At 60.2% G+C, this 27,770-nt stretch overlaps 2 protein-coding genes and 1 long non-coding RNA gene across 4 annotated transcripts in view; 1 reads left to right on the top strand and 2 right to left on the bottom strand.

Moving 5' to 3' along the window:
• Positions 1–694: 694 nt before the first annotated feature.
• On the bottom strand, positions 695–22,511 carry PADI6 (peptidyl arginine deiminase 6). The gene is made up of 16 exons (XM_045475824.1): positions 22,420–22,511; positions 21,520–21,703; positions 19,638–19,710; positions 17,005–17,072; positions 16,429–16,543; positions 15,040–15,165; positions 10,770–10,948; positions 10,407–10,510; positions 6,941–7,052; positions 5,773–5,880; positions 5,404–5,558; positions 4,618–4,774; positions 4,380–4,503; positions 3,243–3,313; positions 1,994–2,155; positions 695–1,146 (listed from the first exon to the last, which is right to left on the bottom strand). Exons 1-16 carry the CDS (start codon positions 22,509–22,511, stop codon positions 901–903), a joined length of 2,076 nt encoding a protein of 691 aa, XP_045331780.1. The 3' UTR covers positions 695–900.
• PADI4 (peptidyl arginine deiminase 4) overlaps positions 9,240–27,770 on the bottom strand; it is a 51,304-nt gene continuing 32,773 nt past the window's right edge. The window contains exons 16-18 of one of the 2 annotated variants that reach the window (XM_045475818.1): positions 26,800–27,045; positions 9,386–9,390; positions 9,240–9,250 (exon numbers count right to left, since the gene is read on the bottom strand). In XM_045475818.1, coding sequence (XP_045331774.1) covers positions 26,812–27,045 — 234 coding nt within the window. In that variant the 3' untranslated portion in view covers positions 9,240–9,250; positions 9,386–9,390; positions 26,800–26,811. Of the gene's footprint in view, positions 9,251–9,385; positions 9,391–26,799; positions 27,046–27,770 lie in introns of those variants that run through there. The other variant, XM_045475822.1, reaches the window with a different exon arrangement.
• LOC123597269 lies at positions 15,884–26,903 on the top strand. Its single transcript, XR_006712053.1, has 3 exons — positions 15,884–15,895; positions 18,956–18,962; positions 26,787–26,903. It is a non-coding gene; the product is annotated as an uncharacterized LOC123597269 (long non-coding RNA).

Below are 27,770 nucleotides of genomic sequence, written 5' to 3'. Positions count from 1 at the left end.
GCCAAGTGTCCACCAGGGGGCACTGAGGAGCCAGGCAGGTCTGCAGAAGCCCCAGGCACCTCGTGGTGTGCCCAGGCTGATCCCCTGTGTCCTGAGAGCAGCACCCCCAACACACACACACGCACACACATACAGGCATTGCCCCCTTTCCAGTGGAGCTTCCCATCAGCACGAGGAGGGGCAGAGTGGGAGCAGCGGTGGTTGGTAAAGTAAACGCTCCTCTGAGGTTTAATAGCATCTTTGTGCCATCAACCCAGGGGGCTTTGGAGGCCAGGGTAGGCATTTTCTGTCTCCCGGACACTTCAGGCGTCATGAGAGGTCCCCCAGGCCTGCCCCTGCTGTAGCCTGTCCCTCAGGCTCCAGCGATCCCCGCTGAAGCCAGCTGCCCACAAGGCCCAATCCCTCCCTACACCCCACAGCTCCTCCTGCCAGACCTGCCGAGGAGCCCTCTTCCCTTCCCCAAGCCAGGAGACGCTCACGGCTCAAGCCGGTAGATTAGCTGGTCTGAGAAAATTCCCAATAGTTTGCGTCCGGCCCTGGCCCACTGCAAAGACAGGGATGGGGGAGAAGGGGCGGGGAGGAGGGAGAGGACAGCCTTGTCCCGGCCCCCCCCCCCCCCCCCCGGTGGGAGAGCCTGCCCCAGGAGTCCCTTCGCTGTTACCCCTTCCTCAAAACAAGGCAGCTGCTGCCAAAATGCATTCAGAACAGCTCGAACTTTAATGGGTTCTTAGCTGAAGACCGTTTTCTGAGGGGTTCAGGCTGGCAGTGTTGGCCATCGCTCTGGATACTGAGGGACAGGGTGAACAGGTAAGGAAGGGGTGCAGTACCTCCCAGAGAGGCAGGGGATCCTAACGCTGGTGAATGGTAATGGGCCGTTCCTGCTGGGGCAGGGCTGGCACGCTAGGCCTGGGGCTCTGCTACCATCCTCCACCATTTGAAGGCAAAGGGCACCCGGCGGATGTTGGCACAGGCACGGAAGTCCCCGACTTCAGCCAGGTAGCCGTCAAAGTCATCAATGAAGGTGCACTTGAAGCCCAGGGGCTCTAGCAACTGGCAGATCTTTTTTTCCAGGCAGCAGGTACCCTTGATCTGGGGCCCAAAAGGCTTGGGGATGCCCAGATTTTTGCCCATCACCATCATCTGCAGCTGTCAGACAGGATGGACAAGGCCTGGGTAGGGTGTCAGAGCCATGGAAGAAAGCCCCACCCCCACCCCCATGCAGGGGGGAACGCAGCTGCCTCTGTGGTCAGGGCTAGACCTCCAGCAGCTCACACAGGGCACCTCGCTGTAGGCTCTGGCCCCTGCAGACATCACCAATCACCCTCCGCAAAATCCAACTCCCCTTTGCCTAACTCTCCTACGGCCCAGCCGTGTTTCGGCGAAGCCGAAATCCTGGCTAGCCAAGGCCTGCCTCTGCAGACCTCCCTGGTTCCTTCCTCTGTTGTATTTCTCTTACACCAGGCATGAGGTCTCCTTCACACCGTAGTCTTGGTGCCTCTCCTGGAATGCCCTCCCTGACCAGCTCTGGCGGTTGACTTCTGTCCACTTCTCGTTTCCTCAATCGTGGCCTCTTTTCCCCAAAGGCACTCCCCCCACCTTCACCCCTGCCTGCTCCCAGGAGCCTGTGTCATGCCCAGAGGGCCACACTGGTCTTGGGAAATTAAAAGCTACCCGTGTGTGACTGATGGATGCAGGGCCCGTGTCCCTGAGACTTGGGGAGGGGGTGGGGGGGACACGACTCTCTTCTTCCAAGTTTGGGGATGAGCCCAGGGCCTGGCCTATAGTCACTGCTTAGCCAGTCGCCCGGTCTGGGGCCTGCGCACGTCAGGGGCGTTCCCTACCTGAGGAGGGAGAGAGGAGCTCCCACCTCCCTTCCTCTCAGGCACCACTGTCTGCCGTGCCCGTGCCTCTGGTCCAGCACCACGTACGTCAGGAGACCAGCCAGAGCGGGCGGAACGGACCCCCTCCCCAGCCCACCCCTGACGCTCCTCACCAAGTCTGGGAAGTACGGCCTCGCGAAGAACTTCCCCGTCTGCTGGTCGGAGGGGACGTTCGTCAGCTGCTCCAGGCAGAAGAGCTGTGGGATGTCGATGATGTCCCTCTCGGCCAGGCCCAGCTCCTTCTTCACGATGTCACGGTTCAGGTTAATGCACTTCTGCGGGTCGCCAGAGGGCAGTTTGTGGGGAATTGAGGAGCCCGCGGTATTGGCCTGACGGCCGCCATCTTGTCTTCATCGCTCACCCTGTGCTGGGAGCCTTTCGTGGCCTGCCCGCCCTCTGATAACCGTGCACACGGTTCCCTTTCTGAGGGGCGGTGGGGCTCAGAGGAAAGGCCAGGATCCCACAGCTGGGCTGGGCTGGGCTGGGCGGGACAGCCACCGGTCCTAATTCTGTAGCATGAAGGCCAAAGGGCCCACAGTCCTGGCCAGAGTGGAGGCTCCGGGCAAGGTCAGGCGAAGAGGAAGTCCTGCCTTGGCAGGAACCCTGCTTCTTCCTTAAGGGATGTGAGCAGTTGCGCTGCCCCCGTCCTTGGGGGCACTTTCTCTCTGACCACCTGTTTCCCAGGTCTAGGCATAGGGTTTGTGACCTCCACCCTCAGGATAGGAGTCCCCAGGGCTGAGATGCGGTTCCCACCCTGCTGTACCAAGAAGCCTTTCCTGTTTAGCAAAGGTCGGCCCCCGTCGCATGGAGGCTCGGAATACCCCCCCCCCCCCCACTAGGAGCCGTGAGGAGCCAGTGGGCAACGCTGTTTGGGCTGATCCCGTGACCTTGGGCAAGCCCGTGCCCTCCCCCAGGCCTCTGCTTCCCCCCCAGACAGTTGGATGATCTCTTCTGGGAAACTCTTCTCCCCACAGCCAGGGGTTCACACCTTGAGACCCGAGGTGCCGAGTGACCCAGAACGGCGCTCACGGGCCACTTGAAGCATGGAGATGGCCCTCAGTCCAAATCTCTTGAATTTGGAGCTAAGTTCTTAGGGGATTCGGGGATGGGGTCTCCTTCATTTTCTGGTCAGACACGGGGCAACTTGAGTGGCAGAGAGAACAGGCCTTGGGATCAAATCCAGTCCCCCAACTCATGGCTTACGTTTGCACCTGGCCTCTTACGCCTCTCTCCTCAGTTGCTCGGTGATCTCCAGGATCATAGTGTCTTTCTTGATGCTTGGGCTATAGTAGCTGCTCATTTAGGACCTGGTCTACCTCCCCCCGCTTTTTGGAGAGGGGCCTTCCCACCCTTGGCCCGTACCTCCACATATTCGTTCTGCTTTCTCATGTTTTCATCCGCTAGAAGTTGATGGATGGTATTGGCCTCCCTCCCTGTAGGAAAAAGGAGCGGGTGGGCAGGCTGTAGGCCAGGGAACGATGCCTTCAGGGACAGGCCGGCCCCCCGGGTCCAGCTATCTGGGTATATCGTTGCCCCGGTGACCATGACAGATAGATTGGTCTTCGGAGACTGGCCAGGCCAAGGCCACATGTCCCATCTGGGGACTGACATCAGGTCCACGAAAGCCCAGGGAGGGCTTTGACTGCCACCAGCCCCTCAGGCCCTGGGGAGGCAGCCGGAACAGGTGAGCAGGTGACTTGAGCCCCCACTCACCGCTCACCCGGGCAGCTCCATGCATCACTCGACCTGAACAACCCATGACCTTGCCCAGATTACTCTGCTCCCCCACGGCTTTGTCTTTAGGAAAGGGATGCCCACTTCCAGTCCCCAGCTGAGGGAACACAAAGTCCTTGCATGTGGTGTGTGATTCGTGGTTCACACTTCCTGGATGTCACCTTCTAGAAGTGCTTCTAGGACCGTGTGATTCCTGGGCCCCACCCCAAAGGTTGATTCACCAGATCTGGGCGGGGGAGGGCGGAGCTGAAATTCTGCATTTCTAGAACGAGTTCCCCCCGTGACACTGAAGCTGCACTTAGGGTAGCAAAGGTCTAGAGAACCTCCCAGCCACCCCCTCTCTGGGTTCCCTCAGCATTTAGAACAGAAATGCTGTGCACCAGTGACGCTATCTCTGTCTGTCCATTGAGGTTTTCCACAGGGGTGACCAGGGTACCCCTGAACTCCCAACGCCCAGGCACCTAACTCCACATTCCCTGAGCAGATCCAGACAGGAGCGTTGGTAGCGCCTGGTTTTGCCTCCCCCCCCATCCCCCAGAGTCCTCTTTGCATATACTCCAGCCACCCCTCAGCCACCTTAGGACTTCTGCCTGCCTGGTCTGTATGCCCCGAGACAGAACCAGATGTCCCGTGGTACAGGTTAGGCTTTTATGCTTTCCCAGTGTTCTTTCAAGCAGGAGGAACAGAGGAAAACTGGCCCTCTGGGAAGGACCCCTGGGAGAGAAGGAGCTGGCCTCTGCCCCAGTGCCAAGGGGCTCTCCTTACCGTTGGTGAGGAGCTGATCCTCTCTGACCTCCTCAAACAGAGTCACGTCTCCATAGCCCTCTCTCTGTTTCTCCTCAAACAGCCTGTAGCAGGAGCTGGGGCTGGCCAGGAGCAGCCGGAAGCCCTGGAAAGAGAACTAGGGTCAGATGCGAGCTAGCTTCCTCTCCAGAAGCTTCCAAGGGGCTTTAAAAGGTGGGAGGCCCCCCCTTCTCCACCCCTACCCCCACCCCCACCAGACCTTTTCGCCCTCACTCCTGTCCTGTGTGGGGATAAAGCACATGAACTCGTCTATGTGGCCGACCATCAGCCAATCCGAGAAGAGCTCCACCGGGGCCTGGACTCGCTGGGCGTAGAGGAAATCCCGGAGGGCCTTACTCATGTCTCGGCCCTCTTTGCTGAGGGGAAGACGGAAGGAACGGGCCCCTGAGCCAACATGGTGTGGTTTAGGCCACCACCTACTCCCCTTGGGCGAGTAGTTGCTCAGTTAGGACCTGGTCTACATCTCCCCCACCCCACTTTTGGGGGAGGGGCCTTCACACCCTTGGCCCATACCTCTACATGGTCATTCTGCTTTCTCAGGTTCTCATCAGCCATCAGGCTCCCCTTCTGCTAACTGGCTGCTCTAACCATTGGGCTCAAGTGACCGGTCCATAAACAATGGGCTAAGAATCTCTTACTCCGGCCCAACTCAGGACCGACGCCAGAGGATTCAAGCTCGAGAAATTCTGACCCCTGGGACCCAAGTATCTCCTGGATGTCGATTAACGGCCACCAAGAAGTCCATACATCTTGTGGGAGGAAGCTCCTAGAGGTCACTAGGCCAACCAAATTCAGCATCCTGCTAATTTAAACCCCGAAATCAAAAGGATGAAGTTTGTCGGCTTTTTCTACCCGGGGTCTCCTAGGACAACCAAAGGCTCAAAAATCCTTTCTGGGCAGTGTTAAGAATGTCCCCGAGCAGAGGATCTGCCGAGTCGTGTGGAAGTTCCCTTCCAAGAGGCCACCACCTGGCCTCGTGCCTCACCTGGGGTAAAAGCAGCTGCCAATGAGGATCCTGCCTAGGGGGTATTCTTTCCCTCCCACCTTGACCGGTGGGGACACCATCAGGTTCCCGATGGAATCCATGCTGGCCACCCTGTGGTCCTGGGTGCACTGGATCACGTAACCGACCCCTGGGCTCTGGAAGGAGACCCAGTGGGGCAGGGGGGTTAGGAAGGACGGGCTTTAGGCCCCAGTCTTACCCCTAATCCAGACTTCCGGGTAGATGCCCACCTCCCCGCCCCTTCCCCAGGAGGCCACTTGGGACCTCCCCCTCGGCATCCCATCACTGCCGGGCGGCCGCCAGGTCCGACAGGTTGGACCGAGTTCAGATCAGCCAAACTGAGCCCCTCACCAGTGAGTATCTCATGGGGAAATCTTCCAGCGTGAGGGCCCGAGGGGTGTCGAGGACAAAGGAGAGCGTCTTGTGGGGAGCCTGGGTGTAACAGAAGGCCATCTCGTCCTGGAGGAGACGGGAAAAGGCGTTGAGTTCTCCCTGCTCCCTCGGCCAGTTTTCCTGCCTGTGTTATTGGCCCACGGGAACCCCTTCCACTCACTCCTGCTTGGCCCTCGACACCCAGCTCAGGCATCCCCTTCTCTGGGGCCGGCCCAGACCCGTTCTCCTACTCGTCACGTTTAAAGCCAGAGTCACCTCAGATCCCTCCTCCCACCTTCCGTACCCCGTCCACGAACAAGCCTCGTTTCATGTCGTGGGGACGGGGCGGGGGGGGGGGGGGGGCGGAGCTCCTCTCTGGCACCGGTCAGGGGAAACCGCCACGTTCTCGTCCCCAAGTTACTGCGGTTGCCCGACAGCCAGTTCTCTTTGATTCTTGCCCCTTCGTAAGACCAGTTCTGTATTTCTCAGCCAGAAGGGACTTTTCAAAACCTAAATCAGAACACTTCACTCTCGATGCCCTCCCATCTCATTGTGAACTTGTTTCTACCCCTTAACCTTGGCTTTAAAAAAAGGTCCCTAATAGAGGATCTGGCTCTTCCCTACCTCGGACCTTGTCGCTTTGATCCAGCCCCCGCCACCCCAGCCCTTCTGTTCTCCAAACCCCCCAAGTACACGTCCACGTTCGGACCTTCGCATCAGCTGTGCCTCTGCCCAAAGAGCCCTGATGTCTAATCTAGCACCTACCCCCAATCTTTGTCTGGCCAGCTCAGGTTCCTGAATTTGAAGATTTTCCCGACTGTCTAGAGACTCCCTATGGCATCATCTTCACAAGACTTAGAGAGTCCTGTGTCCTTGCTAGAGCCGGGCACGATCTGGCCCATTCTGCTTTATCTCCAGCACTCGGATCGATGCCCAGCCTATGGTCATCACTCAGCTGCTCGTGGGGAGCAGAGCGCCGGACCTCGGGGTCCTGCCAGGTCGAGCTGGACGCTCAAGCGGGGAGCCCTGCTCTAACCGCCAACATGTGAACGTGCCAGACCCGTTAGCACCTGGGTGTTCTGTGGTCTCGAACGGGAAGAGAGTGGGTTGCCCCGGGGGGGGGGTGGGGTGGGGGGGCGGGGTTTACCTGGAGCCACCTGCCCAGGCGATTGGGGTCCTCGTAGACAGATGCCACTTGGCTGTTACTCTTCTCGCTCAGCTCCATCACTGCTTTCACAAAACCTTGGACCTGCAGCTCTCTGCCACGGGAGAGAAGCCAACCCTGGGGGAAGCCTTCAAGACTCCGGGTCACGGCCTCACTGCCCCAGGGCCGGGGGTGGGGCACCTCTTTCTGGTCAGGAGAGAGGACGCCTCCGGCCACAAGGTGAGCAGAGCGGCCCTCTCCTGCCTCCTGGAGCACCAGCCGGTGCTTACGGCGCGTCTCGCTTAGCAGCACTCGGCGCATGGCGGAGTCGGGTCAGGAACTGCCAGCGTTGGTCCCTGCTCTGGTTCCCTAGGACCCTGCTTTATCCCTGCCCTGCAGTCACACCCCGCGCGTGCCTTCGACCCCTGCCCCAGGCTCTCTCACCTCAGTCTACCCAGAGGAGGCTGGATTTTTCTCCCAAGAAGCCAAGCAGCTCAGCGCCCCCTTGGGAGGGCCAACGAGGTGGTCCCATTTGGATGGCGGGTGGGGGTGGGGGTGGGGGTAGACCCTGGGGTCTTAGCGCTGTCGTGCACAGCAGCAGGCTTACGGGACCATGACGTTCCTCGTTGGAGATGCCCAGTGATGTCTGAGGCATGCATTAAGACCGCGCATTTTACAGACAGATCCTCAGGAGTTGAACGCCAGCAAGGTCATACTGTTGGAACTGGACCAGAGTCTCAATTCTGACACTTCCCAAGCCCAAGACTTGCTTTGTTCTCCCCAAGAACCGATTTCTTAGCTCAACACAGACAAGGCTGCAGGGAGCTCAGAAACCCGACGGGCGCCCCTGGCAAGGCCTGGAACAGTCTGCGGATGCGTGCTGGGGGAAGGAGGTGTAATCGCAGGCCGGCGGCTAAGCTGGATCACGCTGTGCCTGCATACCTCCTCCGTGGGAGAGTCCTAGGAGACCAGGCTTTCAGCAGATGCCTCTTATGTAGTGAAGGTCAATCTCCAAAGACAAAGTAGAAGGATCTGGGGTCTGGGGTCTGGGGGTCTGTCGTCAGCAAAATCCCTTAAGCTCTTCCTTTTTTATTCTGAAGGGCATTCCTCTGGAGGGCCCTACTCCGTGGAAGCACCCCCTCCCCCACAGAAGGGCTATCTGCTATCCCCCCCTGGGCGCAGAGGAGGTAGAGATCCCCCTCGCCATGAGGTACCGCGCTGGGGCACGTGCACCACCTCCAAGATCTCACTCCGGCATCCTCCAGGTTTTGCCGCCTCCATTTCCGGCTCACCCTCGCTGGGACCTCTGGTCCTCAGCTGCTGTCTGAGGTTCTTGACCTTTCTCCTCGGTTGGCTTGGAGTCTGGGATCGTCGTCATTAAACCCTCGCCCCTGTGCTTGGGGCTGACTCACGCAGCAGAACCCCCCCCAGTTAGCCCAGTTCTGTATTTCTTCTTCCCTAGAACTCCAGTCACTGAAGACAGCTGGAGCAAAGCCCCTGGTGACAACCTAACCTGGTCCTTAGCACCGGACGGCCATCCTAGGACATCCCCAGTCCCTTTGCTCTGTTCTCCCTCCTGGAGCTGCGGGCGAGCGGTCCTTGTACCAGACCTGTGGACACGTCCTGCCAGCTTGGTTCCTGGAGCCGCCTTTTCCCTCCTGGTAGATTCTTCTCTGCTGGATCATTCCATCCGTATTGTTCTTGGTTTCCCACCTTAAAAAAAAAATGGCCTTCCCTTGCCCCTCCCCCCCCACCCCCCTTCTTGCTTTCCCCGTTCAGACCATTTCCTTTGGAGTTTTGCTAAGTCCTCCCTTCCCGGTGTCCTTCAGTCCTTCCGCACCCCCTGTTGAGGGTTTCTTGCTGCACAGCAGGTGCCCTGGCATCTTGCCAAACCCGATGGCATCTCCTCTCTTCCTCTTGGGGTTTCACCCGGTATCCCCGCCTCCCTTGACGCCTGGGTCTCCACCCTCCTGGCTTTTAATCGAGCTTCTCTTCCTTCGCGGTTGCCTTTGCTAGATTCTTGTCCAGAGCGAAGTGTTCGATCCCTCCAGAGCTCACTGCTCAGCCAGCTCTCCGGTGCGCACTTACTTCTCAGCTGGACGTGGCCAGGCCCGTGGCCTTGAACATCCTCCACCTGCCAGGCCCGCCCGGACTGGTCTCGAGCTTCCAAGACGGTCCCTTGAGCTCCAGAAGCTTAGAAACCCAACAGGTGCCTCCAGGTTCAAGTCACCAGAACCAAAGCACCCATTCCACCCCGTGTCACAGCAAGGACGGCACCATTCACCTTACTGCAGACCCCAAACTCAGGGCACAGTCTCCTTTCTCTGTAGCCCGTGCATCAGCTAACCTGGTCGGGGCGGGGATGGGGCGGGGATGGGGCGGGGATGGGGCGGGGATGGGGCGGGGATGGGGCGGGGATGGGGCGGGGATGGGGCGGGGATGGGGCAGGGATGGGGCAGGGATGGGGCGGGCATGGGGCGGGGATGGGGCGGGGATGGGGCAGGGATGGGGCAGGGATGGGGCAGGGATGGGGCAGGGATGGGGCAGGGATGGGGCAGGGATGGGGCAGGGATGGGGCGGTCTACCTTCAGTGCACCTGCTGTGCTCCCACCCGCTGGCCTAAGCCTCTGCTGTGTCCTATGTCCGGCCTGTGCCATTGCAGCGGCTGTACTTGTCCCTGCCTTCTGCTGGGACCCCTGGTTTTCCATATGGCCAGAGCGATCGTACACACAGGACCGTTGATGGTTTCCCATCCGTTTTACCAGCCGGGGTCCTTGGCCCCTTTTTCCCTGTCCTGGCTTCCCCGTGGTCAGGCGCGGCCCTCTGCAGGCCAAGGAGCACACGAGAAGCGGGTCAGGAGACTTCCAGGCCTCAGCAGCGACAAGTGACAGCTTTGCCTGGGCTTTGTCTCTTCTGCTTTCCTAGAGGATGGAGCTCGGCAGTGCCCGGCAGGCGGGGGAAGGGGTCCCCGCAAGACTGAACGGAGCTGGGGCCCCTGAGAAACCGCGAGAACGCTGTTGCCCTCCTACCCGTGGGCATCCAGGTGGCAGAAAGTGGACTTTAAACCACCGCATTTGGGGTCTGTCACAGCCCATGAGGCCCTGCTGCCGTGGCCGGGTCCTCTCCTACCTGCTCTCTCCCGGCCCTCCAGGTCCCCTGGCTGTCCCCGGAGCACACGCCTGTCCTTACCTCTCTACGTCCTTCACCCTGCTTGCCAACCCAGGACACCATCTGACGTCGTGCCGCTGTCTCCCCAGGACGGGGGAGGGACTGTCACTGCTCTAATATGCACATTTAAACAGGACTTTTGGTAGGACCGTCCTGGGGATAGGACTGGGCAGTTCAGGCAGAAGGATCTCACTTGGCCGGGGAGAAGTCTCTAGTCCTTTTTACCCCCGTCACCACGCAGACACAGAACAGAGTACCACTTACGGAAAGGACAGGACACAGGCACCCAAGGGCCTCTTACCTGCACAGGTAGACCTCTAGAGGCATCTGCGTGCTGGGCATGAAGACGCAAGGGGCCACCCGGAATACCACGGTGTCTTTGTATACCAGGGTCTCTGGAATGGACTGAAACATCAGACACGGTCCCGTCAGTGACCCTGTTCGGAATCCACCCTCCCCCAGCACCCCTGCAGGCCGCCCGCCGCCCGGCTCAACCCACCTCCGGCCCTCAACCATCCCCCGCTGCTTTCTCCCAAAGGCGGCAGGAAACCCGCGCTCTCCCTTGCCGAGCCTGGCCTTCCCCTGTCCCTGCTCACCTTGAGGGAGGTCTACCTTCCCCCATAGTCCCCGGTGCGGGGGCTGCTGGTCTACTCGGGGGACGTACCGGGTCTGGAGATTCTTCCACCAGGGAGACCGAGTAGGAAATCAGGCCCGAGAAGTCGGCAGACGGGAATTCCGCAGCTTCGACGTAGAAGGTTTCCTTCAGGTGGTTCTCGAGGGGGGCAAAGGTGTAGGTGTGCTGGCCAGGCCCCAGCAGTACCTCAAAGGTGCTCGAGCTGTCTTCTGAGGAGGAGAGAAGGGACAGGCCAGCTGCTGACATAGCCTAGTGCCGGTCTCCACATCCGACGGTCAGGGTACTGGCCCGTTCCTCTGGTCAGAGAGACAAGGCGCTCCCAGCCCCAGGAGAACAGGAGCCGAGCCGGCTTTTCTGTGCCTGCAGTTCTGGTGACCGTGCAGGAGGTCGCAAATGAGCATTTGTTCGCGAACGAGGGCCCCCCAGACGCTGCTCTCAAAGCCCTGTCACACCTCGAGGGCTGGGGCTCAGAGGAGGACGGCTGTCTTCAAGGCGCTTGGTCCAGGGTAAAGGCTCACAGGAGGTGGTTCTCCCCTTTGACCCCCTTCGGGGAAGATATCCTAAAAAGCCTTAAAGGGGCAAAGGTGAGCCTGGCAGCCTCGTCTGCAAAGTCGGACGCTGCTTAAGTGAGCGCTAGGAAGGCGTCCGTGAGAACGGCCTGTTGGCTGGCCTCCGAGGGTTTCCTGAGAAGCCAAGGAAAGTTCCCATCAGCTGTGTGGAGCCCACCTCCTCCCGGCTTCTCAGGTTGTGAAATAAAAAGCCACGCACGGAAGAGAGAGAGAGAGAAGTTGACCGCACCCTGTGGTTGTCTCTGGTTAATTCGATCCCCGATCTGTACGGCAGGTGCCGGCTGCCTTGGCCTCCGGTTCCAATGTGCCAGCAGAGGGCCGCTGCGGCCACTGCCATCCCCCGGGGCACAGGCACGGCTCCGGCTCACTGGCCTCTCGCTCTGGGTCACGGCACTGCCGTGGCCTGCGTAGGGGCCGTGCTCCTCCAGACGCGGCCCAGCTATACTGGTAGGTCTGCAAGAAAACCTTACGGGCACTGACCGCAGCTGCCGGCCCCGGGTGCTCTGGCTTCTCCCGCCACCGGCCACTTACGGGCTGTGCCGGCCGGACAGCTCGGCTGGGAACGCTCCCGGGGACCCCTGCCTCTCTGGTCTGCCCGAAGGCTCCTTCGCTGGCCCGGAGCCAGGCCTGGAGGCGGCCAGCCTAGACAGGGTGGGAGGGGCCCCCGAAGCTGCCCAGCACAGGCCTTTTGACTGGATGCAGAGGTTCACAGCCGGTGCGCTCGAGCCCCACGGGGTTCCCAACCGCACACACCGGATTGTTCCGGCCACCACGTGGCACCCGACAGCCGCCCCTGCGGGCCCGGCACCTCCCGCTGCGCCAGAGCCCTGGGCTCCCCACCCAGAGGGGACTCCCCACGGAGTGCTGGAGCGAGAGGGTCCGTCCTAGGGGCCCGTGGACGCCCACGCACCCTCCTACCCTTTGAGGCAGGTGCTGTGACCGCCACCCTCGTGAGCCGGGTGAGGAGGGACAAAAAGGTGCCTCACGACCCAGACAGGTGCCTTCCTGCCCTGGTCCCACTCCGTTCTCCGCTCCACTACCCTTGACCTCAAGCCACCCCCACCCCAGCCCCTGCTTGGCCTCTGGCTGTCTACCCCCGGCAGGCTTCGAGAGCAGGGAGCGAACGCGTCCTTCCAGACCACGGGGTCTGTTCTTCGAACCTTCCAGCCCGTTTCTTCATCCCGCAAGAATCCTCGTCCCGTGGAAGGACACGCTCGCAGACGAGGCCACCGGCTCCTTCCCTTCTGCGCCCGACTGCCCCCCTCAGCCTCCTCCGTGGACTATCTTAAGCACAGACTCGTGGCCACCACTATAGTGGCCATTGCTGGTCACACCCTAGACCAGCCCAGCCAGCCAGCCTGCTCTCTCCTTTGACCTCACTTGCAAGGAGCCAAGGCTCTGTGCCGCCCCAGATGCCAATCTCCACGCTCACGGCCCGGACATCACCTCCACTCCTGTCTTTTTAGCTCACCTAGACCCCGACCTCTGCAATCCTTCAACCCAGCCCCCACCCTGCCTACCGCCGATTCCTCTTTTCATCCTCCCCCCACCCACACACATTCCGGGAACCATGGCGAAACCCACTCCCTTGCACACGCCATCCGCTCCCACACCAAGACCTCAACTCTGGTTAAGCCAGATCCATCAAGCTCTCTTGGGGGCGCCTGGGTGACTCCATCGGTTAAGCACCTGACTCTTGATTTCTGCGTCTCCCTCTCTCTCTGCCCCTCCCTCTGCTTGCACTCTTCTTGTGCTCAAAAATAAAGAGAAAAATAAAGCTCTCTTGCATCCATGCAGCCAGAGGAGCCACCGTGCTGAAAAGACCCCCCATTGGGAGAGGACCAAACCTGAGTCACCCTGGACACTACCCGCTAGACACTGGTGTCCCCCTCCCGTCCAGGAGGGCTCCCGATTGTCATAGTCTCATCCTTAGATGCGCTCCCTCCCCTCCGCTGGGTCAGTGCTACCCGCACGGGTGCGCCGCGTTCTACTGTCTTCAGACATCCCCCCACCCCAGCCTCCCAGTCACTACCTCCACAAGGTCCCCTTTATGGCGGAGTCCTCGGCCGTAGACCCACGGCCTGCCCACTTTGCCGCGGCTCCTGGCCCCACGGCTCTTAGCAGATCGCGAATGACGGTCGTTTTGAAAACAGATTTTTTTGTACCATTGATTTGATCAGCGACACCATCAGCCATGGTGGATCATGGCCCCCACGCAAGGCTTCCTTCCCTTGGTTTCTAGAACTTCAGCTCTGGCTGTTGATTTTCTCCAGAAGTTCCTCCTCGGACTCCTTTGCTCTAGCTTATAGAGAGAGAGCCGTGGTTCTCCCACTGGAGCCTGCTGCAGAATCCCCTAAGGGTTTGTGAAAACGCCGCATGCTGGGTACCCCTGCCCGGTAGGTTTTAAATGCATTTTTAAAAAACTGAGCTCCGCTCCCAGGGTGGGGCTCAGACTTACAACCCCGCAATCACGAGTCACACGCTCCACTGAGCCAGCCTCGTGCTCGGTTCCCCAGGATTCGTGAATGCTTTAAAAACCAAACAAAACGCCTTCATCTCTCCCCCCGACCTGGGGCTCCAACGCCTGACCACAAGATCGAGGGTCGTATGCTCTACCAACCTGGCCAGCCGGGCGTCCTTCGACAACCAAACAGAAACTTCAGTAAAACCCTGACAGCCTGACACAGACGATGGAGTGCTAGACAGATCACTGCCTCCGTCATCCGCACGCGGCGGGCAGCCCCGGGCGGAGCAGTCCTCACGGCCCAAACCAGGCTTACACCCACGGGTCTACGGCTCACTCCCAGCCCACGTGGGGAAGGACCGCGTACGACCGACGTGGGCGGCCTTTCCCGGCCGGTCCCACGCCACTTCCAAGTTCAGCTGTGGTCTACAGAACAGACGGAGCAGAAGACCGAGCCAGGGCCCCTGCGCGCAGGGGAGGAAGCGGCCGAGACCTGCTCTCCAGAGCCGGACGCCGAGGGATGGACGTGGTGTGGAGAGCAGAGCCCTGCCCGGTCGCCCAGCCGAGCGAAACTTGGCTTTGAGAGAAGGAAACACACCGGAACAGGCCTCCAGAAGCAGCGTTAAACCTCAGCTTGAGGAAGCCGGAGGCACGGAATGCCAAACCGGTGTAGGTAGACCAGAAGACTGGTTTGTTCTAGGAGGTCCTGCTAGAGATGGACGTGTCCCCTTTCTCAGCGACAGCCTGTGTGCCTTTACCTATAGGACAGGGATATGCCACCTGCCTTCCAGGCTGCAAGGGCTCCGGCTGGGCGGGGTGGGGCGTGGTGCCTGGGGCGAACATGCTAGCACATGCTACTCCGCTCCTTGGGCTCTGAGTTCTGGAAACTTCATACAGTGGGCTCTTGGAAGAAGAGGGAAGACAGACTCTTCCGGAAGCAGTAGCTGGGGGAAGAGCTTATCTGATCTGAGGACGTGGGGCCAGTACGCATTGCTCCCCTCCAGCTGTGGAAACCCCTTGGGGTGGGCACTATCGTCACCCCTACTGGGGGAAGGTGGCTTGGGGGCCACGTGGGGGACTCACCCACGTGTACAGACTTAGTCTTTGGAAGTGGCAGCCAGAGAGTCCCCGGGACACACGTGTGGCCACACCAGGCCCCGACCAGCAGCCCTAGGTCCCAGCAGGCCTGCTGGGAGCGACGTGGCCGCGGCTGCCCCCGACACGATGGAGGCATGGGCGAAGCCAGAGCTGGTGCGAGAATGCTCACTTTGGGGCCGGTAGACTCTTGCCTTCTCTGCCTCTTCCTTGGAGGTGTGGAGAACCAGCCGGTATTTCTTTAAAGTGCAGCTGGGCCCTTGAACATTCAGGGTCATCTGGGACAGACTCTTGATCTCTGGGCAAAAGACAAGGTAAAAGGTGGAGGGGCCTCTGCAGGCCAGCGCTCCAGAGGTGGAGGGAGGCGCGGTAAGGCCCACGGTTGGGGCTTGTGGATCGGAGCGCTGGGGACCTCGGGGCTCCCGCTCTGGCCCGGCCCTGCCGTAGGTCTCGGCTACTCGCTCCCCGCGTGGCCACAGGCAACCGGCCAGCCTTGGGGTCCGCTTTGAGTTAGGACAGCACTCACCCCACGCGGTTGGGGGGAGCGCACGGCCCCCGCAAACACCAAGAATAGGGCCCGGCACGGCCAGTTCCGTGTGAGTTCCCCTCCAGCCTTGGTGAGAACCAGGGCACCCCTTTATACCGCCAAGACCTAGAACGTTGGCCCCGACCTCAGGTGAGGACCAGATTCCAAGACTGCTTTTGCGTAAGGCAGGCGGGGATCCTGCCCCAGGTCACGAGAGGGTTTTTAGGGAGATGCTCGCATACCCCTCGTGTGTGTTCACTTAGACTCAACTACTTCGTGAAGCCAGCTGTATCCTCCCCATTTTACAGATAGGGAGAATGAGACCAGGGAAGTTAACATGCTCAAGTCTATGGCCAGGAAATAGCAGTTTGTTATCCAGTATCAGGACCCACGGGGCCAGGTGGCCTCTTTCTTCCTCGCTACAAACTTCAAGCCTCTGACAAGTCGAGACTTTAGGCGCAGGGCGTCTGGGTGGCTCAGTTAGGCGTCCTGATGGGCTCAGGTCGTGATCTCCTGGTTCGTGAGTTCAAGCCCCGTGTCGGGCTCTACGTGGATGTCTCAGGGCCTGGAGCCTGTTACAGATTCTGTGTCTCCCTCTCTCTCTCCGCCCCCTCCCTGCTTGTGCCCTCGCTCTCAAGAATAAACATTAAAAGAGAGACAGACAGGGGTGCCTGGGTGGCGCAGTCGGTTAAGCGTCCGACTTCAGCCAGGTCACGATCTCGCGGTCCGGGAGTTCGAGCCCCGCGTCGGGCTCTGGGCTGATGGCTCGGAGCCTGGAGCCTGTTTCCGATTCTGTGTCTCCCTCTCTCTCTGCCCCTCCCCCGTTCATGCTCTGTCTCTCTCTGTCCCAAAAATAAATAAACGTTGAAAAAAAAAAAAAAAAGAGAGACAGACAGACACGGTTTAGGCTCAGAGGGGGACCTCAACCTAGAATCTGCGTTTGCTGAGGGCTGTGGCAAGGAAACCCCAGGGAAAGCGGGGTGCCACGAAGCAAAGGTGGCAGGGGTCCCAGGACGGCGAGAGGCCAGTTCTTACCCTCGGGAAAGAACACCTTCGTGGTCTTCTTGTCCATGCTCTGGCCCTTGTCGGTAGGGCTGCAGTTCACAAGCAGGATGGCGCCCCAGCCACTGGGTCCCCAGACCCAGTTTTTCTGCAAACGTAACAGGAATGCTGATTCAGGAGGAAGCCGGGTAAATCCTGCTTCCCAGACACGCCTCCACACATCAGGAGCAGAGCCAAGACTTTCTCCAGGGGGACAGGGACCTCTTTGCCAACGCAAGTGCCTAATAGGAGAGGGTGAGGTCAGGGGAGCGAGTCGAGAGGGAGGGAGGAAGCTGGATGTGGGTCACAGCTCCCTGCCTGGTCTCAGTGCCGGGGGAGCAGGGATACAGGCAAACGAGAGGAGACCCGTCCCGGGCAGAGGGGCCGGTCCCAGGTAACCGCACAACCAGGCTAGGATGGGGGGCCAGCGTCCCCAGACGTTTTCGTTTTGGGGGCAGAGCTAGAAATGGACGGGATCAGCTCTGACTGTATTGCAGGAACGGGACTTCAGAGGCGTTAGGAAATCCAGAGAGAGCCTGTGGGCCCACGCCCTTCCCCGGGCAGCCTCACCTTAGCCTGCTTGTCACTGGCCACCTCGACTTGCCCGCTGCGGTAGATGTCCACGTCTAGGGAGACCACTGAAACGAGAGGGAAATTCACCACCACCCCCCAGACCTGCCGGATGGAGCCTCGAGGCGGTAGGTGATCCTAGCGCTGTCCGAAGCTGGGGCCAGGGGTCAGGGATGCCCCACCTCCCGGGCATGCCGCCAGCTTCGAAGAAGAAAGCTCCTCAGAGGCCGACCGCCTCCCGTGAGCAAGCCTGGAGAGGACCGGTATCTGGGCGTCTCCCCCAACCTCCCGGCAACCCCCAGAACGATTCCACCGTGGTCCTGATGCGATCTCGCGCCACTTGGCCTCTACCCAGGTGACGCCTACCTAGAGGGCCCGCTCTCCAGCCTTCTGGAAAGCTCTTGGCACTCTCAGACTTAGGAAAGCCTCCATACGTGGCGATTCCAAGCCTCTCAGAACTTCAAGATCCAGGCTCTGCCCAAAGATCACCACCGAGGCTCCTCGTACAGATTCTACGTTCTCCACCTTGTAGGCCTCCCGCCACACACTGGCCACCGTGTGCCTTTACCCTGGCTGTTTTTATTCATAACTCCCATCTGATGTGCTAGGTCCCGACCGGAATGTCAGGGCCACGAAAACAGACCGCGATGGCCGCATACACTTAGCGCCTGGTATGGATGCTCAGGGACCAGATACTAAGAACCTCGTCATCTTCAGTCTTAGGGAAGAGTGTGTGAGCGTGTGCATACACAACTCCCCCCCCCCCCCGCCCCGGCAAGGGGTGAAGACGGAAGTAAAATGCACATCCTGCCCGATGGTAGAAATGCCATAGGAAACAGGGGAGCAGGTGGAGGGATAGGTTTTAGTTTTAGGCCATCCGAGGAGTCTCCCAAATTGAAACGTGAACAGAGGCCTGAAGGAGGCATGAAAGTGATCAGTGTCCCTATTTAGGGGAAAGCAATGAAAAGAGGAAGTGCCAAGCGGCAAGGTCAAAAGTCAAGCGGCCAGGGTGCTCTGGGCACCCACAAGACCTGGGTGGGAGGGAGGCCAGCTCTGACCCGGGTATGCAGAAGCAACAGAAGGCTTTGATCCACGGAGACATGATCAGATAGCCTTCTGGAGGTGCACCGCTCCGGGGGCCAGGTCAGGAGTGGACCTGTAGAATGGCAAGGATGAGGCAGGGAACCCACGCAGGGACCCAGGCAAGAGGAGGGTGGCTTGGACCAGCCAACAACATCCAAGTGGCCTGTGGCTGGATTCCAGCCAGCTTTGAGGAAACGGCAGCAAGGTCCGGGGATTGACGTGGGCAGAGGGGAGAAGGAAGGGGGACATCCAGGGTTGGGGCCTGACCAGCTAGAAGCACGGACCATGGTCCACGGTGATGGGAAGACCGTCAGCAAGGTAGGCACTGGAGGGAGAGAGAACGAGTTCCATCTTCCCTGGAAGTAGAACCAGTTCCATTTGGGATAGATTAAGTTGGAGACCTTGGTTAGACACTCAGGAAGGAACACTGGGTCAGCAGATACAGGGGTCAAGTTGGCGGGAGATGCCTGGCCGGAAGAGTTTGGGGTGGGGGGGGGGGGGGAAGTCCTGACCGCAGAGCCATGTGACCTGCTGCCTGAGGCACTCCCACCAGGCTGGGGTGGGCGGCTGGGTGATTAAGGATCCAGCAAAAAGGACCCGAGAAGGAACAGCCGGCTGGGTAGGAAGGAAACAGAGGGCAGGGTCCCCGAAAAGGTTTCAAGTAGAAAGTGTCAAAGGGTAACCGGTTGTATTAAGGCTGCTGTCAGGTCAAGGCAGGGGAAGACAGAGCCGACTATTGGGCTTAGTGAAGCAGAGGTCATTCAGGTCCTTCCTAAGGGCAGTGGGGGGTCAGACTTGACAAAGACAGACAGGGGGTGCAGAGTTAGGGGAGTGGAGCTCGAAGAAGACACAGAATCAGATCTCAGAGAGCACAGGTTAGTTACATCTTGTTCCTTAAGGAGAATAGGCATCACAGCCTGCTCCCATTAAATGAATGGATGGGATGGGCGGGGCGCCTGGGCGGCTCAGTCGGTTAAGCATCCGACTTCAGCTCAGGTCATGACCTTGAGGTTCAGGAGTTCAAGCCCCACATCGGGCTCTGTGCCGACAGCTCAGAGCCTGGAGCCTGCTTCGGATTCTGGGTCTCCCTCTTTCTTTGCCCCTCCCCTGCTGGTGCTGTGTCTCTCCCTCTCTCTCAAAAATAGATATTTAAAAAAAAAAAAAAAGGGGGGGTAGGATAGCTTGTTCTGGAATGATCCAGAAGAGTGGAGAAAGGGGACTGGCTTCCTATGGCAGCAAGTTGCTGAAGGAGGGTTCTGAATGAGAGGGGGAAGGATCGAATGTGAGCATTAACCAGTCACCAGACGTACCACCAGTGGTACCCAGGGAGGCGGGAGGCAGGAGGCAGGCGCCGGCCACGAGTAGGTATGGAAAACGAGGAAGCCCAGGGAAACCCCCGGGTCTGCTCTCCGAGAACGAGGTCAGCAGTGACTGAGCCCTGAGGGACCGTGTGAACAGGCATGTCGACTGAACCCCTCCAGGACCCACGGGAGACACCTTGTTGCCGGGAGAGTCCCTCTGCTCCCTGTCTGGGGTGGGAACATACTCACCAATGCCAGTGAGGCAGAGCACAGCCGTGGCCACTGGGACTTCCTCATCAGGCAGATAGTAGGAGACCAGAACCTGTGGAGACAGTAGCCAGAACCCACGGGAGGGGAGGGGAGGGGACAGGAACAGGACTTCGGCTAAGTACCCAAGTCCAGCCACTCGACTTTGGTCTCCTCTTACAGCTTCTGACATCTGGGAGCTGGGGCAGGGTCACAGTCCCGTCTAAAACCTGCCACGACCCCACCAGGCACTTCCACACGGCGGCCCCACCACACCCCATGCAGGTGGGCTCTACCCCGAGGTCAGAGAGACCAAGGCACTCGGCCCTACATCGCTCCACTAGGAAGGGGCAGCACAAGGTTGAAGTTCCAGGCCGCCTGGCTCCAGAGGTCAGGATTTAGAGGATACTCCCCGTCCTCCCCACTTTCCACCCGCATGCCTAGTAGCAGTGGGCCAGCATCCCCCAACCGTCAAACTACTCACTCAAAAGGAAGCAGGACACCCAGGGTGGGGACTGGAATCGGAACTCGGACTTTCCCACGTCCTGCACCAGACTGTTTCCGGGGGGGCCTTTCTACTTTAGACAAAGACCTGCCCTTTGGCCACCGGTGGCCTGGACCACAGAGCTTCGTGACAAACCAGAGAACGAACCAGTAGCTGGGGCCATGCGTTCGTGCCTGTGACCCATCACCTGTTCCCAAATGGAAATTTAGGTCCTCCAAGGTCTAGCGTCTCCCCCGCGGGCCACTCCTGATGGTTCTGGAGGCTGAGCCCCGGGCAGAGAACGCTGCTCAGGTCCTCCGGGCTCAGCCAGGATAGATCGCGGCCCTGGATGTCACCTGTGAGCCACGCTGCGCTCAAGCATGCCACCTGCTTCCTAGGGAGCCGCCTGACCTGGGCACAGAGCACGGAAGCGGGTGTGTACCACCCTCTTGTCATCTGTCAATTACCAGCAGGTTCTGCTGGCCGAGGGCCCTAGTCCTGAGCCGGCCTCACCTGTGTTCTCACCCTCACCTCACATTGGAGTCACCTGGAGGGAACTGTGACCCACAGAGGCCAGGGGCTCCCCCCCAGAGGCTGACTTAATTGGCAGGGGGTGTGGCCTGGGTGGGGTTTCCAATCGCCCTGCGGTGCCATCAACTGCCGTCCCAGACCCACGGCCAGTGCCAAATCCATGAGGAGCCTGCCCTACAAGGAACTGATCCCCTCCCCCCCCCACCCCGACGACACCACCGGGGCATTAGGGAGACAGCACGCCCAGGAGAAAGAGCACGGTCTTGGGCTCACATTCTAGATCTGCCCCACTCGGGTTCTGTCACGTGGGTCGAGAGCAGTCCTTCTGTGCCTCAGTTTCCTCGTGTGGAAGAGGAGGGGCAGGCCGACCTCTCGAAACGTGATTCAAGATACCCATTACACATCACGCACTTAACACACATTAGCTCTTACGTTCCACTAAGATCTGCACACCCAGAAGAGCAGCCTTAGCCAGAAAGCCCATCTGAGTTTTGCTGCCAGAACCTTTGAGCCGGACTTTAAAAGCAGCTAGCTGGGAAGCAGGCCGGGTGTCTGGTCAGGAGCGCAGAGGGTGGAGACAGATGTGCTTGAGCTTGAATCTCGGTTCTGCGGGTCACTGGCTTGGGCAGGGTGCTTCCTCACACCCAGTGAGTCTGTTTGCCTGTCTGTATAATGGGGTCACCGAGGGCCCACTTCGCAGGTTTGGCGCAGGCATCGAATGTCATGCCGAACACCTGCACTGCGGTTGTCACGGACTCCGGGCCCAGGAAACACCAGCTTTCAGGAGGGAGACCCCCGGGGGGGGGGGGTGCTGTGTCAGCTCCCTCCCCTGGGAGATTCCCCTCCCCCGCCTCCCGCCCCCAGACTTACCTTGTCACCATCGGGGGCAGAGCTGGGGGAGATCATATTCACCAGGACATCCATGGGATCAGACAGAGGCCACCGGGTCGTGGCCATCTCCTCCTTGGTCAGTAACGGGGACGTGTTGTGGATGTCAACCAAGACCCCCGGAGAGCCACTGATGGTAAATGACTTGCATTTCTCCGGGGCACACCTGCTGGGCCCGACCAGGAGACAGACTCTAGGGCATAGGAACCTCAGGGGACGGCCCCTCACCCTCTCTCTCCTTAGGGCACTTTTGTGGTCCTCACACAACTTCAGCCCCACTCCCACCGCCCCCCACTGCAAGGACCCCTGCTCTCCCTCCCACGGAGGCTCTAGCCTGGATCCCACCCTCCCACCGAGGCTCCAGAAGTTACCAAAGCTGCATCTTATTTACAAACCCATGGAGGGAGGAGCGGCTTAAGCTGGAAGGGATCCCTACAGGGGAAGAAACATGACCTAGTCCTGTCCTGGGGGTGGTGGGGGGGAGGCCACCCCTAACTAAGTCACCCCCCCCCAACTAAGGCTCCAGTTCACAGGAGCCCCGCTCACTCAATCCTTATGGCCCCCTGGAGAGCCAGCCCCACCCCTGTTTCACAGGCAAGAGGACAGAAGGGGCAAGTCGCTTGTTTCGCTAAGGTCCCACAGCCCACACGGGGCAGACACAGGAATGGGGTCAGAACCCCGCAGCGTCAGGACCGGGGGGCCCTTCGACTCCCACACCTGGCTCCCTGAGAGGAGGCAGGACCCGAAGACGCAGGGAAGGGAGGTGACCCCCGACCCCCACGCAGCCTAGGGCCAACCCCAGCGCGGGACGGGGCGGTGGGTGGGGGGGGTGGCAGGCACCAGCCTCCCTGCTCAGACCCACCCCCGGAGCCAGCTCCTCACCCACTGAGATCCAAGCAGATGTCCACACCCAGCACGCAGAGGGCATGGACGGGGCCGTCCAGGGACAGGTGGACGAGGCTCTGGAAGGACATGCCAAAGGCCTCCAAGGTGGCCGCCCGTTCGACAACCCTCCCTCGGCACAGCGGCCTCAGATAACCCCGGGGTCTCCTCCCCACCCCTGCCCTCCCCTCTTAAGGGCTCAGGGCCTCTCCGGCCCACCCCCCCACCCCTGCCTTGTTAAGGCTTCAGCAGCTGCCCAGGTGTGACTGATTTGCTCCACTGAGACTTGCCGATGGGGGGTGGGGGTGGGGTGGGGTCTGAGCCCCGTCGTCACTAACCCATCAGGCAGCCAGTTCCCACAGATCCAGGGCATCTGCGGCTGGCTGCTCAGGTCTCTGGCCTTCAGCTGGGAGCAAGGGGGGCGCTGGGAGGCTGGCGTGGGGTGTGGGGGGGTGGGCAGGATGGCAGCGCTCGGCTGCTCGGCTGGCCCGGCTCTGGGGCCTCTCGGGCGTGTGTCTGTCCTGGCAAACGAGGAGCAGAGCCCGGCCAAGCGCTGGACCAGCGTTTCCCAGGCCACACGCTGGTTGCAAAGATGATCGGGAGGCTCGTTAACGTTCTAGATGCCTGGGCCCGGCAGGTCTGGGGTGCGGCCCATCCCCAGGTGGTGAGGGGGCGGCGGCGGCAGGCGGGGGGGGGGGGGGGGGGGGGCGGCGCTCCTTGTCCACAGCGGTGTCAGCCGCTCCCGGAGGGAACACAGCGAGGGCCTGGATGGCACGCGCGAGTGGAGGGGCCCCTGCGGAGCCCAGGTCGCCAGCCGCTCCCCGTCTTCCCCGAGCTCACTGGGCAAAGAGCTCCTCCCCGGGCCCAAGGGACTCACCAGCTGACTTGAAAGCTGTGTGTTCGTTCCACATTCGACGTTTCATGTTACGGGTTATCCTTGAACAGCTACCACGTTCACACGGGCCCGAGTTCAAAGAGGCTTGCAACAGAGGGTGCCTCCTGCACGGGACCGAGCACACACGTGTCCGCATCCTCCCCCTCCCTCTTATTTTTATGTAAGCGGCAGTGGGTGCTCCGCAGGGTCCGTATCCCGCTGTTTGCACTGGATGTTGTAACTCGGAGGGAAGCACTTCCTAGCAGCACGTGAAAAGCATCCTTACCCTTGCTCGTGGCTCCGTAGTACTCCGAGCAGGGCCACACCGTTCTCTGCAGACGTATTTGGGTTCGGGCTTTTGCCCCGACGCACAACGCTGTGATGCGTGACCCGTGTGTCACAGCCCTGGGGGCGCAGGCTGGGTCCTGAGTGGAGACTGCTCGGTCAGCCAGGCTTGTCAGATTCAGGACTGAGAAGGAGAAACCTCCCTCTTTGGAAGCCGGAAGCTTGCGGCGTAGCTAGCAGGGGTGGCTTTGTTTAGGGGGCTCTCGGAGGCAGCGGGTTGGCCAGGAAGACCCCCAAGGCCCTTCTGGTTGGGCTGAAAGTGGCAAAATACAGCCCATGTACGCACTCACCCGCACCCACCCACCTCCCCGCCATCTGCTCACACACACGCTGGCCGGGAGGGGGGCTGGAGGGAGGGGATGGTCAGACGAGGGAGGGGTCGCTGAGGGCTGGGCTCTGGGTTCTGGAGCCAGACAGCCTGGGACCTCTGCCCTCCTCGCTGCCCTGGGGTAGCCCAGCCTTGTGCGGGGGTTCTGAGCACCGTGAGGACGAGTGCTCCCGGCCTGGAGGATGGAGACCCCTCTGGGCATGGAAGGGCCTCGGAGAGATCTAGAGTGGACCCTGCTTCCTCTCCAGAGGCTCCCTGTTCACCACTGAATCTCCAGCACCCGCAGAAGCGTCCCGGACATAGTAGGTGCTCAATAAATTCTTGCGGTGCGCATGACTGCATGACCCCTGCGGCCCTCGAGAAGATAACTGAGTGGGCTTCTGACCAAACCGAGCCTAGTTTACCTGGACTCCCACGGCTCCCTACACGCTTGCTCAGTGTAGATGGTCCCCCTTGGCTTCTCAGTGAGGCTGCCTCATCACTCAGGTATCCGGGTCCCGTGGTCACTTTGGGTCACTGTCACGGATGCCATGATACCACGTGACCCCTTCAGGACGCAGGCGCTCATTCCCCCGGCTGCTCTAGGTGTCGGCTGCCGGCTGCTCACAGCAGCCCCCACCCCCGGCATCGTCCACGCCAGGTCCCAAGGCCGTGTCCCCTCTCTGGGGGGGAGCTTCCTCCAATGGGAGGGGGGACAAAGGGCAGGCTGCTTGTCTTAATTCAGGCCAACCCCGAGGGCCTATCCCAGCCCCAGAGCATCTCGTGTTTTACCCCCAATCTTTGTGGCCACCACATCCCTGTGCATTGGCTCCTGCTGCCCCCGCCCCCTCCCTCCCCTGCCCCCTGTGGTTCCTGAGGGTACCCCCTCCCGGTCCCCATCCTCCACCTGCGGGCACATCTCCCTCTCCGAATCCGTTTCCGGAAACCAGACGTAAAACGGGCCCCGGACAATTTCAACGCAGAAGTTCAAACTCCGAACCCCACGCAAAAGGCAGCCCTCCGCCGTGGTTTTACGAGATTAAATCTGCCCCCACGAAGAAGAAATGATAATCACGTGGCGTGATGGAGGCCCTGGCTGACACCGTGGTGGTGATCGTTCTGCACGTTGCACACCTTAGCCTTACACAAAGTGACGTGTCCGTTAGCTCTCAATTTTTCCAAAGTTAAGTCTTGTCCCTTTCCCGTCAGGGTTTAACGCAGGCGCAGAGCTGCAAAGCTGTGGGAAAGGGATGCCCCGCTTCTCTCCGCCTCTTCCACCTGCCGCATCCGGAAACGGCGGTTCCTAACCTGCGGGAGGTTAACACGGCCCCCAAAAGACGTCGGGTCCTAATCCCCGGAGTCTGTGACCACGAGACTTTGGGATGGGGAGATTGTTCCTGGCTCTTCTGGGAGGGCCCCAAATGCAATGACAAGTGTGTTTGTAAGAGAGAGGCAGGGGGAGATTCGACGCGCGCAGAAAAGAAGACAGGCTGACCACGGGCAGGGACCGGAAGCATGCCAGAGGCCACCGGGAGCCAGACAAGGAACTGACTCCTCCCAGAGCCCCCGGAGGGGACACGGCCCTGCCCACCCCTTGATTTCAGCCCGGTGAAACCGATTTTCAACCTCGGGCCTCCAGAACCGTGAGGATAAATTTCTGTGGTCTTAAGACGCCCAGTTTGTGGTAATCGGTTACAGCAGCCGCAGGAAAGTAGCTGGGGGAGGGAGGGGAGACGGCCCGAAAGTTCTGGCTTCCCGGGAACTGTCCTAGGACGGCTCCGTGCTCTGTGGGGCCGGCAGGACCTCGCAGCTGGTGCCTTCTCTCACGTGGGCTTCCCTGGTCCTTCGCAGAGGTTCTCACCCCCCAAGGGTGGCCGGGGGACGCTCCCCTGCACCTGTCTTGGTGCCAAGGTCTGCTTCAGCCCCCTGCTTGTCCCTCGGTCCTTCTGCAGCCCCAGCAATGCAGCCAAACATTTCCCTTCCGTCTGCTGAGGTGGGTGGCAGCCCCAGGCTGCTCTAAGGTTTGGGGACAACCTCATATGGGACTCCCCCTTGTGCACGGTCCTCTTTCTGGTCCACAGAAAACACGTGCATTTTTGTCCCAGCCATTCTGGTGGGGAAGCAGCTGACTCTCGTCAGAGGAGCACATTTTGACCCAGGTTTTTTTGGGGTCCCTTTCCGCATAGTCTGAGGGAAGAGGCTTTGGACGTCCTCCTCTTCCACCATCATACGTCCACCACGAGCACATGAAAACTCTGGCGTTTTCTTAGTATCTCGGACTCTAAGGAGCCAAGATCTGGCCTTCATTTTTATTTTATTATTTTTTTTTAAATTTTTTTCTAACGTTTATTTATTTTTTGAGACAGAGAGAGACAGAGCATGAATGGGGGAGGGCAGAGACAGAGAGGGAGACACAGAATCAGAAGCAGGCTCCAGGCTCTGAGCCATCAGCCCAGAGCCCGACGCGGGGCTCGAACTCACGGACCGCGAGATCGTGACCTGAGCTGAAGTCGGACGCTTAACCGACTGAGCCACCCAGGCGCCCCTTTTTTATTATTATGTTTAAGCTCATTCATTTATTTTTGAGAGAGAGTTGGGGAAGGGCAGAGCGAAAGGGAGAGAGAGAGAATCCCAAACAGGCCCTGTGTTGTCAGCTCAGAGCCCGATGCGAGGCTCGAACTCCTGAACCGCGAGACGATGGCCCCGCAGGGCACAGAGGAAGGAAGCAAGCCGCTGCCTTGGAAGGCGGCCACGCCCAGGGGGCCAAAATGTCCCTAAGAGCTCTCGCGATGCCACACTGCAGGGGATCAGAGTGTCTGGCCGGGAGCTTCGGAAGGAAAGGATGGGGTGGGGTGGGGGGATGGGCTCAGGGCACCATGTGCCACCACTTGAAGGAGAAGGGCCGCCGGCGCACGTTGGTGCCGCAGTGCACCTCCCCGTGCCGCAGGTGGTACGCGTAGAAGTCGTCGATGAAGGTGCAGTGGAGGCCCAGCGGCTCCAGCAGGGACCGCACCTTCTCCTCCAGGCAGCAGCGGCCGTCGATGATGGGCCCGAAGGGCTTGGGGATGCCCAGGTGCTTCCCCAGCACCAGCATGTTCACCTGCAAAGACGCGGGGTCCCCGGGTCAGGGGCGCCGGCATGCAGCCCGCGTCACCCTCCGAGGGGCCCCCTTTTCTTCTGAAGAGGGGCAGCAACAGCAGCCCCACTTCGCAGAGGGGGAAACTGAGGCCCAGGCAGGTCAAGCGGGCTGCCTGGTCCAGGCCTCATACCCAAGTCTGGCAGACTCCAGGACCCATGCTCTCGCCCATCTGCCACCTTCTGGAAAACTCTCTGCGACTCAAGGGCCAGCTCAAATGCCACCCGCTTTGGGAAGCCGCCCGCGAGTCCCCGAACTGCGGCACTCGGTGCTCCCCCTCTGTGCTCCCACAGCGGCCGGCATGGCGCCTGGCATAACGAAGGCACTTGGGAAATACCTGTTGAACGGACGCACAAATGACCACCTTTTTGGTAGCGCTCTCCGTATATTGCAGTTTATGGAAATGACTATTTCCTCCACTATCTTGGGAGGTGAGAAAGGACAAAGGTGTTGACTCCAGGCCAACAGAGGTTCGACTCCCAGCCCTGTTACTCAATAGCTGTGTGACCTCAGGCAAGTCACTCTCCCTCTCTGAGACGCAGCAGCAAAAGGAGCCCAAACACACTGCCGCTGCCGTGACAGTCAGACGTCAGGCTCACGGGGCACCGTGCTGGCACGGAGCAGGTGCAGAGTCGGTCTCCAGGGCTCAGGAGTCGTGGAAAGGCATCTCACTCCCTGGCACCACTCAG

This window comes from Leopardus geoffroyi, chromosome C1 (assembly GCF_018350155.1).
Source record: "Leopardus geoffroyi isolate Oge1 chromosome C1, O.geoffroyi_Oge1_pat1.0, whole genome shotgun sequence".
In the NCBI taxonomy this organism is placed as follows: Eukaryota; Metazoa; Chordata; class Mammalia; order Carnivora; family Felidae; genus Leopardus; species Leopardus geoffroyi.
Note: the sequence above shows the minus strand (reverse complement) of the source record. Positions and strands in the feature narration are given on the sequence as shown.

Bases quoted from the DNA above. Each gene is read 5' to 3' on its own strand.
- PADI6 (XM_045475824.1), bottom strand. From the start codon at position 22,511: ATGTCCTTCCAGAGCCTCGTCCACCTGTCCCTGGACGGCCCCGTCCAT. The intron at 10,949-15,039 runs GTGAGCATTCTC...TCTCCTCCTCAG, and splicing joins AAGAGTCTACCGGCCCCAAA to AAGACAGCTCGAGCACCTTT. The intron at 4,775-5,403 runs GTGAGGCACGAG...TCTTCCCCTCAG, and splicing joins GGCAGCTGCTTTTACCCCAG to CAAAGAGGGCCGAGACATGA.